At 38.0% G+C, this 12179-nt stretch overlaps 2 protein-coding genes across 2 annotated transcripts; both read left to right on the top strand.

The window, feature by feature from the left end:
• Positions 1-4146: 4146 nt before the first annotated feature.
• LOC107805975 (uncharacterized) lies at positions 4147-5846 on the top strand. Its single transcript, XM_075218655.1, has 4 exons — positions 4147-4496; positions 4747-5074; positions 5456-5596; positions 5751-5846. The coding sequence occupies exons 1-4, from the start codon at positions 4147-4149 to the stop codon at positions 5844-5846; spliced, it is 915 nt and encodes a 304-aa protein (XP_075074756.1).
• Positions 5847-5852: 6 nt separating this feature from the next.
• LOC142162314 (uncharacterized) lies at positions 5853-11211 on the top strand. The gene is made up of 2 exons (XM_075218654.1): positions 5853-6260; positions 11083-11211. Exons 1-2 carry the CDS (start codon positions 5853-5855, stop codon positions 11209-11211), a joined length of 537 nt encoding a protein of 178 aa, XP_075074755.1.
• The last annotated feature ends 968 nt before the right edge of the window (positions 11212-12179 follow it).

Raw genomic sequence — 12179 nt, 5'->3', positions numbered from 1 at the left:
CTTGAAACACTATTTTGCACATTTTACATAATGTAACGCACATGATATGTACCAGTTATTTTAATTTTTGCTATCTTTGCTATTTTCTATTTTTCTTTTCTAGTGATACAATACCTTTCTCAAAATGCTTCTCTTGCTAGAGTACATACAAATATATATTACGAGTAGTATATAAGATGTATCTTGGAGAAAGATTGGCTCTATTCATGACGGTTATCGGTTGTTCGACCAAAATTCAGTTTCACTATATAGTGCAATTAACATGATGGTGACTACTTCAGTTCAAGAAAATGGAAGCAGTACGTTTAATAAATTTGCAATCATTTCCATAAATTTATTGGAATATTATGGGAGTCCTACGAAGTTGTCTAATTTTGCTAATCGTCTGTGTGTTTCCATGTTTGTTGAGATGGAATTTTTGGTGTGTTCTCCGGAGAAAAATGGAGAAATCGACTGGACCTACCTATACTTTTATTTAGAGTATTCAAAAAATTTGTTCCAGAGACTGCTCTGTATACTCCATGACAAGTCTTCATTGAGTATGTACTGAGGATTATGAATGGTAAGTTGAAATGATAATAGTCAGTGAACTATAGAGTTTGGCCGTTTGGTATTTACAAGACTAGGATTGTTAAAAAAAAATTCTATTTGATTTAGCTGATAAACTGCCCGATAATCGTTAATCTGATACCAATCCGCTTGTTGTCTTATTGGATGGCTAGCGGATTACTACATTAATAATCCGATAACCGATAAGCCGAACCGTTAAGCATAATTATCCGCCCGATCCATTTCAATGTATTACAAAAACATATGCACAAGAGATGAAACACGTGTTTTGCACGTTATACGTGATCTATCTTATATGAATTTGAACCCATATATAAATTTTTAATCTTTTTATCTTTGTATTTCTCTTTTTCGATAAATAAAATACCTCTTATGCTAGTCTCATTTAAAGGAATTATCTTTTATGAAAGCATGTCTTTCGTTCAAAATGATGGTCGTGTTTTGCATGTTGTGTACCATTCATTTTTGACTTATGATATCTTTGTTCTTCTCTATTTCTCTTTTCCTATTAATACACTATATCTCTATGTCGTATCTAATGTGTTTTGGACGCTATAATCCTTTTAAAAGAAACTCATGTTATTTTTCTCCAGTTTCCCTTTTCCGCTGATATACTGCCTCTCTCTGTAGCTTGTCTTGCTAATCTCCACTAAAGAGATCTTTTTTATTAAAGTTTTTCTTTTATTCAATATGATATGTTTGAAATACGCGTTGTGAATGCCATACATGTGAGGTATCACATGAATTTATTTTTTTCTTAAATATAATAATTATATTCATAAACGACATGACCAATCAACTTGTGTGCTATCAACAAAGTGTTGTTCCTTCTGTACTTGTAAATAATGATTCTGGAAATTAGAACGTTAGCTTATAAACGTAAATATAAATAAAACAGAAATTAATTCGAGCCCACTGAATTCACAGTGTTTCCTTAAGGAATTTAATCCCCTCCTAGTACCCAAGGTTATAGATTATTTCCTCCCAGGATAGAACGAATTACACACTGGTGTAGCGGTACTTCAAACCCCAGTGTTTCAGCGAACACAAAGTTCGGCAGCAAATCACACTTATGGATGCTTTGTTTGTAGTTAAAAACAATGCAGAATAAGGAGGACAACTCAGAAGTCGAATGAAAATTCTGAGAGGAAGGAATGCAAAGTATAGCCAATGTTGAATTCTTACTGAAGAGAATATCAGATTGCAATTCGTTTTTCTAGTGTATACGCAGTGTATACAGAGTGTATATCCAGTATATACAGAGTGTATATTAAGTGTATACAGAGTGTATATTAAGTGTATACAGAGTGTATATTAAGTGTATACAGAGTGTTTCGAGTGTTTTTTCCGATGTGTTCTTCTTTCTCTCCAACTTATGCTCTATTTATAGCAGTTATTTGAGAGAAATCCACCCCTTCCATGGTGCAACAAGCACTAGGCTATTATGGAGGAAACACTTACATGGTGGAATGTACACTTGCTTGGTGGGAGGAGCACTTGCACCGTTGTGGGAGGTGCACTAGGCTGCTTATTGCTTAGTTTTGCAACACAATACATGGATTGGAAAACATCCGTTACAAACACGGATTATATCACGTTAATATTCACTATTAACAAATAAATTTGGTTAAAAAAATTAATCAATCGATCGATCATTTGACCAAATCCGAATACAAATCCCATTTCCCATTCACTATAATTTTAAGACTATTTCATCTTAAACAAAAAAACTCAACATTTTGAACGTTTATACATGTGAGATATCACATGTTTTTTTTTATTCAACGATAATAATTATATTCATAAACGACAATAATAGTGCAGGAACTTTCTGTACAAGTGAGCAAAATCAATGTTTGAACGTTATACATGTGAGATATCACATGAGTTTCTTTTTTCTTAAACGGTAATAATTATATATAATCATAAACGACCTAAAAGTAGTACAAGATTTTTCTTGTATAAGAGAGCAAAACATCTAAAAGTATAGCCCATTTATAATCTTCGAGCGGCTCTATAAATTCTAATAAAGTTTTTCTGTCTCATTTGCATATTCCTTCTTGCACGTGTTTTGCACGTTATATATGTGTATCATCTATTTTTAATTCTTGCTATCTTTATTTTTCTCTATTTCCCTTCCCATTGATGACCTCTCTATGTCGTTTCTCATAGGCGGACCTACACTTGGCCTTGAGGGGTCACGTGAACCCGTTAATCTCGACAAAAACCCTGTATATATATTGTATGTATAACTGTATATATTTTAGGGACCCCTTAAATATTTTTCTTGGCCCCCTTATAATTGAATGCTGCTTGGAGCAATGGTCCGCCTATCTCAATAGTGTTTTCCTTCGTTTTGCTACGAAGGACTGGGTTTCAAAATCCCCTTTTCACAAATATTTCTTTTTTAGTTTCTTTCACTTTTTTGGAATAATCAATTATATATTAGTACAATAGTACTATTTATTAGTCACTGCTCAACAATTGACTAATTTATAATTTTTTATTTTACCTTTTCTCAATTTTATTATATTTTAATAGTTATAGATAATAGTCAATTTTATTATTTAGTTCTTCTACAAAATCCTACCCAAAAGCCCCAAAATATTAAATCCCTAAACCTTTCTTAGTTCTTCCTCGATCAAATGCAGAAGCTCCCCAGTCGGCCAGCCCCCTCCGTCAAACTCAGAAGCTCCCCTCCTTCAAACTCAGTCTTCACTCCTCAGCCATCACTCCTCACTCCAAAATAGAGAATCATTCTTCCTCAATCTCAATTCCTCTCATTACTTTGAAAAAGTAGCGGGCATCGAATCTCTGGTTAGTGCTTCTCTTACTTTGAAACTTAATTTTTATTTATAAATTGTAAGAGCATGGAGAATTGTGGATGAATTTTATATGATTTTATTTAGGTTTAAAACTTTTTGTTCAAGAATCCCCAAAATTTTGGTTTGCCACTGGTAATTAAATCAAATTTTCTCTAATGTTATAAATAAATAAATAAAAATACGCCTGCATTCTAATTATAAAGTGATGAATACATACATCTATTAACTTTGCTGATTGTAATTGGCCTTGTTGATGATTACGGGCCTTTAAAAGTCAGAATCGCAACCATTTTATTTTTGCTAACTTTTCAATAAATTAATCACTATCATATGATACTTAGCTCAGCTAACATCCAATTACTTATGGATGAAATCTCTGTATATTGGGTTTCTGCTTTGCTTTGATGTGGTTTCTGCTTTGACCCTTTTTGATTTGATGAATTTCTATTCTTGATAGACTATTAAATTTATTGAACTCATTTTTTATAGGAAGTTCTTGTTCTTGTGAATTGAGATGGACGTATTTTTCACGAAGTTTAATTCTTCTCAACCAAGTTCTAGTCTTAGAAACAATTCCTCTCATCTTATAGATGAGTTTGATGAGAAATTACTCAATCCCGACCCTAGAGAGAGAGTACTCATTCATAAATATAGTCTTAGAATACGGGATGGCGTAAGAAGACACTACATTCAAAATGGACTTTGCCAACCAGTTGATCATAAATTTCCTAAAACTTTATTCGGGAATAAAATGCGTCAATTTAGTTCGAGTTGGTTTAAATGTTCCTATTCTAGATGGTTGGAGTATAGTGTGAAGAAAGATGCTGCATTTTGTTTATGTTGTTGTTTATTCAAAAATGATTATGTTCATGGAAGCACGGGTGACTCTTTCACAAAAACGGGCTTTAAGGCTTGGAATAAAGCTTCGAAAAGACTTGATTTAAATGTTGGTAAAGTAAATAGCCTCTACCACACGTGTTTCAACAAGATGCTAGACTTATCAAATCAATCCCAATCAATTCAAGTTGCTTTTGATAAGCAATCTGAGAAACAAAGAAATGAGCACCGAATTCGTGTAAATGTATCAATCGATGTTGTAAGGTTTCTCTTGTATTTTGGATTGTCTTTTCGAGGTCATGATGATAGTGATTCTTCAAAAAACAAAGGCCTTTTTCTAGGGCTTTTAGTATGGCTTGCAAAGAGGCTCCTTGAAGTAGATAGAGTCATATTGAAACATGCTCCAAAAAATGATATGATGACTTCGCCAAAAAATTCAAAAGGACATTGTGAGTGCTTGTGCACAAGAAACCGTGAAAGCTATAATCAATGATTTGGATGGGTATTATTTCAGGATATTAGTTGATGAGTCCAAAGATATTTCACACCATGAACAAATGACCCTTTCTTTGCAGTATGTTTACAAAAAAGGCCAAGTGAACAAGCCATTTATTGGTCTTGTTCGCGTTCATGATACCTCCGCAAAGTCGTTGAAGGAAGCAATACTTTCTTTGCTTATGAAACACTCACTAAGTCTATCCAAAATACGTGGACAAGGCTATGATGGAGCTAGTAATATGCAAGGAAAAATGAATGGTCTTAAAGCTTTAATTTTGCAAGAAACTCCTTCGGCACATTGCATTCATTGTTTCGCTCATCAATTACAGTTGACGCTTGTAGCGGTTGTTAAAAAATATAAGGAGGTGGAGAACTTTCTTTGCTATAGTTGCTAATGTGTTGAATGTGATTGGAGCATCCTTTAAACGTAGAGATCAACTTCGGGATCATCATGCCAAATTATTGGAGCAATTGCTAGAGAGTGGTAAAGTTCAAAGTGGGAAAGGATTAAATTAAGAGCGAGAGCTTCAAAGGCCAAGTGACACTTGTTGGGGATCATATTGTAAAACATTAGATAACTTTGTTGTTTTATTTGCATCTATCGTTCATGTGCTTGGGGTGATTGAATATGAAGGTCAAGAGGCTAATGATAGATTGCAAGCACAAGCTTTTTTGAGTAAATCAATTCATTTGAATTCGTATTCTTGCTTCATTTGATGTTGAAGGTATTGTTGATGTCGAACGAGCTGAGTAAAGCTTTACAAAAGAAAGAGCAAGATATTGTCAATGCCATGTTATTTCTTGACCTTACAAAGGAAAGGTTGCAACAAATGAGAGATGAAGGATGGAAACCATTAATGGATGAAGTATATTTGTTTTTTTACTAAACATGACATTTTGGTGCCTAATATGGAAGAATTCTATATTCCTGGAAAGTCGAAGCGTAGGTCTTCTAGTGTTACTTATTCATATCACTTACGTGTTGAGATTTTTTATACAGTGATCGATTTGCAAGTTCAGGAGCTTAACCGTCGTTTTGATGTTGTTAGTGGTAACTTGCTTCTTGGTATGGCTAGCTTGAATCTGGCTAACTCGGTTGCTAATTTTGACAAATAAAGAATAATGACCTTGGACAAGTATTATCCAGATGAGTTTGGCGAATTGAAGCTTCGAGATCTTAGTCACCAACTTGACACTTTCATAGTGCACATGCAACATGGTGGCCCTAGATTCTCAGATTTGAAAGGAATTAGTGACTTGGAAAAAGCGTTGATTGAGGCAAATCTTGTGGAGACATATTCACTTGTTTATTTACTAGTGAAGTTGACTCTAATTTTACCTGTCGCGACTGCAACGGTAAAAAGAGCATTCTCATCCATGAAGTACATCAAAGATGAATTGCGTAGTAGTATTGGTGATGCATTTTTAAATGATTATTTATTTTGTTACTTTGAAAAAGAAGTATTTACAAATGTAAGCAATGATGCTATTATTGATCGTTTTCAGAGTATGAAAAAACGTCCAATTCAAGTATAAGTGGATGATGTACTTTTGTTATATTAGTATCAATTAAAGATATTCTATAACATTGAAGTTTGTCTTTTGATGTAAATTGTGTCTTCTTTAGTTCTCATTTTTGGATAACAGTAGATATTACTATTAGTATGTCAGGAATTGTTATTAAGGCCACTACGCTTGTTTTATCTTATAAAGTTTATTCCAGTTTAGTCCATGTGTGCGCAAGGATGTGCAAGAAGTTATTTATTTTCTTGGAATGCTTATTTTTTTTAAAAATTCGCAGATTAATTGGGGAGTCTGATGAAATCGAAGTTTGTGTTCACGGGTCAATTGGGGAGTATGATGAAATCAAAGCATAAGATCTTCTTACTTTATTTTAGTTTTTTTGCTTAGCAAGTTTATATTATATAGTGGATTGTGCTGCTTATTTACTGCTCTATCATAGAGTTTATATATTTTTTTTATTGGCTTTGGGTAATTCACTCTAATGACAATGGTGTCCCCGTTATACTCAAATTCTGGGTCCGCCTCTGTCGTTTCTCTTGCTAGCGTGCATAAGAAAATTTATTACGAGCAGTACATCGAATGTATGATAAACATATAGTTGTCTCTATCCGAAAAAGTGTTATGAGCAATACATTAGAATGCATGTATCATATATATTTACTTGTCTTTTGATATTTCTTTTACACTATAACGTATTTTGAGCAGTACATAGGATGTATCACACGTACATATGTACCTATTATTGTCCATCTCAATTTTTTTCTTTTTCTTAAATGGTAATAATTATATTCACAAACGACACAATATATAATAGTGCTAGGATTTTCGGTACAATTGAGCAGAAATACATATTTGACGTTTGAATGTTATACTTGTTTATAAATTGCATTCTGCGTTCCAAGGCCTTAAAAATCTCTTTTAGCATCACCTCGATTTGCGTGCACAGTCCGGGCGCGTAGCCGAAAAGCTTATATGTGAAAATATGTAAACAATAACAAATTTTGATTAGAACATGTTGGTATAGGGGCCATATTTTGGTTCCGACGCCCGGTACAGGTCTTATATGTGATTTAAGATAATTCTGTGAAGTTTGGTAAGAAACGGAATCCATTTGGCGTGATTCGGACCTTAAATGCAAAATTTGATGTTTTAAGAAGTTTTGAAATATTTTATTAATTTTGAGGTTTAATTCGTTGTTTAAGGGGTTAATTTGGCGATTTGATCGCACAGATAAGTTCATATGATATTTTTAAGTTAGTACGTATGTTTGGTTTGGAGCCCCGAGGGCTCGGATGTATTTTGGAAGGTTTTTGAACTCATAAAAGTTGCAGGTTTTTGCTGTTCAGTGCCCAGGGATTTTTCTCTTCGCGTTCGCGTGGACACACTCGCGAATGCGTAAGTCAAATCTCCCAGGTGCCAAATTTCTTCTTCGCAAATGCGAGGCTAAGGGGGGATACCCTTCGCGAACGCGACCCAGCATACGCGAACGTGATGGCTTATGAGCCTGGGCAGGGGGAGGGTATTATACCTACGCGAACGCGACCACCTGGACGCGAACACGAAGGCTCGATGAGTTAGTTCTCCGCGAACGCAAGCCTATTTCCGCGAACGCGAAGGTCTCTCAGGCCTAGCTCATCGCAAACGCGATGAGCCTATCGCGAACGCATAGAGCAAATACGCCCAGTTATTTTAAGTTCCAAAAACACAATGTATTACGGGAATTCCACCATTTTTCATAAACTTCATCTTCTCCACACCTCTTGGGCATTTTTTGAAGAGGAACTTCACCATAGCTTCATAGGTATGTAATCCTAAGCTCGTTTTCTTCCATTTTTATCAACACCCACTAGATTTCTAGGCCTAAAACATGAGACTAAGGGTAGAAAATTAGGGATTTGGGTAGAGTTAGGGCTTTTTGATTATTTGGGAATTATACCTCGTTTTCGGGTCGGATTTCAAAACAAAATATATATTCAGGCTTGTGGGTGAATGAGTGATCGGATTTTGGTCCGAACCTCGTATTTTGGCCAAGCGGGCCCGGGGTCAATTTTTGACTTTTTGGGAAGAATGATGGAAAAACTATAATTAAGCATTGTAATTGGATTGTTTAGCGTTTATTGATGTTATTAAGTCGATTATGTCTAGATACAATTGATTTGGAGTCAAATTCAAAAGGAAAGACGGTGTTTGAGGTTTGAGTTGGTCGTGGAAGTTCGAGGTAAGTGTTCGGTCTAACCTTAGCTTGAGGGATTAGGAGTTGTGTCCTATTTGCTTCTTGTTGAGTACGACGTATAGGCATGGTGACGAGTATCTATATGTTGGTGTCGAGCATGACCGTGAGTCTTAAATTGCAATTTATTTTGTGTTCTTAAATAGTACTACGGATGCTTTAATTGATGATTCTCGATATTGAGCAAAGATTAAGTTTATTTTCATGGAAATTACTTATGATTGAGTATTGGTGTTAATTGAGATAAGTAGAAGTTGGGTTAAGATTGGTTATAGCTGTTTCTCCCTCGCCGGGACGTATTTAATTTTACTATCGAATCCCTTGCTGGGATAGTATAGCTTATTGTTGATCCCTTGTCGGGACTCTTGGTATGGTTGTTGCTAAAAGTATATAAATGTTATGTTAGATCGGGTTGCACACCACAACAGTGATATAAATGGATCTGGTTGCACGGCGCAACAGTGTTAAATGAGAGGGATCGGGTTGCGCGCCACAACATTGTTATTATGGTTTTGTTTTAAATTTTGAATTATTATATCATATTTCTCTTAAGTTTCTGCTAGATTCGATATTTCCCCCGTAGCATGTACCCCTCCCATGTTAATTGTTTATTCTTGTTTATTTTCCGTCGTATATTATATACTACATAGGTTTATCTAGAGTCTGGTCCTAGCCTCGTCACTACCTCGCCGGGGTTAGGCCAGGCACTTACCAGCACATGAGGTCGGTTGTGCTGATATTATACTCTGCACTATGTGCAGATTTCGGAGCAGCTTTTGGACAATAGCACTTGGGGAGCCTGCCTTTAGTCCAGCCAGAGATCCTGAGGTAGTCGTGCAGGCGTCCGCAGGCCCGACGTTCTCTTCTACTTTATTATGTACTTTGTTTTCATTAGATTTCGAGGCAGATTGTATTTCTTTCAGACTTTTGTTGTAGTAATCTTAGCCCGTCCGTGATATTGTGACACCGGATTCCGGGTAGAGATGTGTGTTGTCATTATCGTACTGGTCTTGGTTATTATATTAGATTAAGTCTTTCGCTTGATTTCATTTATCGTTAATATCTAAATTTTGGATACCTGTTAATTCAGATTGTTAAAAAGGGTTAAAAATGAAAGAGTTAGAAATTTTCTATGTTTAGTGGCTTGCTTGGCTTCTACGAGTAGGCGCCATCACGACTCCTGAGTGTGGGAAATCCAGGTCGTGACAAGTTGGTATCAGAGCTCTAGGTTACATAGGTCTCACTATTCACAGACAAGCTTAGTAGAGTCTGAGGGATTAGTATGGAGACGTCTGTATTTATCCATAGAGGCTACAGAGTTAGGAAACATTCCACATTTATTCTTTCCTGTCGTGCGGATTGGTTTCTCAATGCTAATTAAAATTCTACTCTGTTCTTTCACAGATGGCGAGAACACGCGCTTCCTCATCCACTGACCAGTAGCCCGAGCCCCCAGCAACAGCTCCCAAGAGGGCAGAGGCCAAGGCCGTGCTAGAGGCCGAGGTAGGGGCAGAGCTCATCCCAGGGGAGCATCACCCGCAGCGGAGCCTCAGGTTGACTTTGATGATGAGGTTCCGGCCCTGGCAGTTCCGGTGGGCCCAGCTTAGGTCCCATAGGGGTTTATTGCTACCCCAGTACTTTAGGATGCTCTGGTCTATCTAGTGGGCCTTATGGAGAGTGTCACCTGGGCAAGTTTGCTTCCTGTAGTACCAGCCGTCTCTTAGGCTGGAGGAGGAGCCCAGACTCCTACTGCTACTCGCACTTCGGAGCAGGTAGCTCCCCAGTTCCAGATAGTAGTTCAGTCGGGTATGGTAGCTCAGACCGGTGATGGAGCAGCTATGTCTGCCGATGCTTTGTGGAGGTTGGACAGGTTCACCAAGCTCTTTACTACTACTTTTAGCAGTGCATCTTCTGAAGACCCCCGGGATTATCTAGACAGCTGTTATGAGGTTCTCAGGAACATGGGGATAGTTGAGACCAATGGGGTCAACTTTGCTACTTTTCGCTTGTGAGGATCCGCCAAGATTTGGTGGAGGGATTTCTCTTTGGCTAGACCAGTCGGATCACCAGTTTTGACTTGGGAGCAGTTTACTCAGCTATTTCTGGAGAAGTTTCTCCCCATCACTCAGAGAGAGACCTATCAGAGGTAGTTTGAGTGTCTCCAGTAGGGTTTCATGACTGTTACCCAGTGTGAGACTAGATTCATCGACTTGGTTCGTCATGCTCTTGTCATACTTCCCATAGATAGAGAGAGAGAGAGAGAGAGAAAGAGAGAGAGAGAGAGAGAGAGAGAGAGAGAGAAAGAGGGTGAGGAGGTTTATTGATGGACTTATTCAGTTGATTCATCTTCAGATGGCTAGGGAGACTAGGAGTGAGATTACTTTTCAGGAGGTGACCAATGTGGCCAGGAGAGTGGAGATGGTTCTATCGCAGGGAGGTGTTCATGGGTCAGACAAGAGGCCCCGTCATTCAGGCAGATTCAGTGGTGCCTCATCTGGAGGCAGGGATTCGTATGGTAGAGGCCATCCTCCTAGGCCCTTTCAGTCAGCGCTTCAGGTTTCTCATAGTACTTCAGTTGGCCATGGTTTTCACATGCAGTATCCTGATCAACAGCCCTACAGTGCACCACCAACTCCTATCAGTGCACTGTTGCTCCAGAGTTTTTGGGGTAGTCATTCAATTCGCCACAGTCAGTCTCAGTTTCCTCAGTCACAGCACTCAGATTGATGTTTTGAGTGTGGTGAGTATGGTCACATTAGGAAGGCTTGTCTGAGATTGGTGGGTACTCAGTCGCAGTAGTAGTGTTCCCGTGCTATGGTTCAGGCACCAGGTGTTTGATAGACTGCCCAGCCAGCTAGAGGTGGGGGTAGAGGTATTAGAGGTGGAAGTAAAGGTGCTAGAGGTGGAGCTCCGACCGCTAGAGGTGGAGGCCAACCTGCTGCAGGCCATCCCAGAGAGGTAATCCAGGGTGGTGGGGTCCAGCCCCAATGTTATGCTCTTCTAACCAGGCCTGAGGCTGAGGCTTCTGATGCAGTTATCACAAGTACTGTTCTGGTTTGTGGCACAGATGCTTTCGTTTTATTTGATCCAGGGTCTACGTACTCCTATGTATCATCTTATTTTGCACCGTATCTGGTCATGCCTAGTGATTCCTTGAGTGCCCCTGTATATGTGTCTACACCGGTGGGTGACTCTATTATGGTAGATCGAGTTCATCGTTTTTGTATAGTTGTGATTGGAGGTCTTGAGACTCGTGTAGATTTGCTTCTTTTGGACATGGTCGATTTTGATATTATATTAGGGATGGATTGGTTATCACCTTACCACGCTATCTTGGAATATCATGCCAAGACTGTGATCTTAGCCTTACTGGGTTTACCTCGTTTATAGTGGAGAAGGACTCCTGGTCATTCTACCTATAGTGTTATTTCTTATGTGAAGGCTCGGCGTATGGTCGAGAAAGGGTGTTTGGCCTATTTGGAATATGTTCGTGATTCTAGTGCTAAGGTTCCTTCTATTGATTTTGTTCCCATTGTTCGTAAGTTTCCTGAGGTTTTCCCTTCAGACCTATCGGGTATGCCACCCAATAGGGATATTGACTTTTGCATTGATTTGGCTTCGGGCACTCAGCCCATTTCTATCTCGCTATATCGTATGGCCCCGCCTGAGTTGAAAGAGTTGAATGAGCAGTTGCA

The sequence above is a fragment of the Nicotiana tabacum genome, chromosome 7 (genome assembly GCF_000715075.1).
Source record: "Nicotiana tabacum cultivar K326 chromosome 7, ASM71507v2, whole genome shotgun sequence".
NCBI classification, from domain to species: domain Eukaryota; kingdom Viridiplantae; phylum Streptophyta; class Magnoliopsida; order Solanales; family Solanaceae; genus Nicotiana; species Nicotiana tabacum.
Note: the sequence above shows the minus strand (reverse complement) of the source record. Positions and strands in the feature narration are given on the sequence as shown.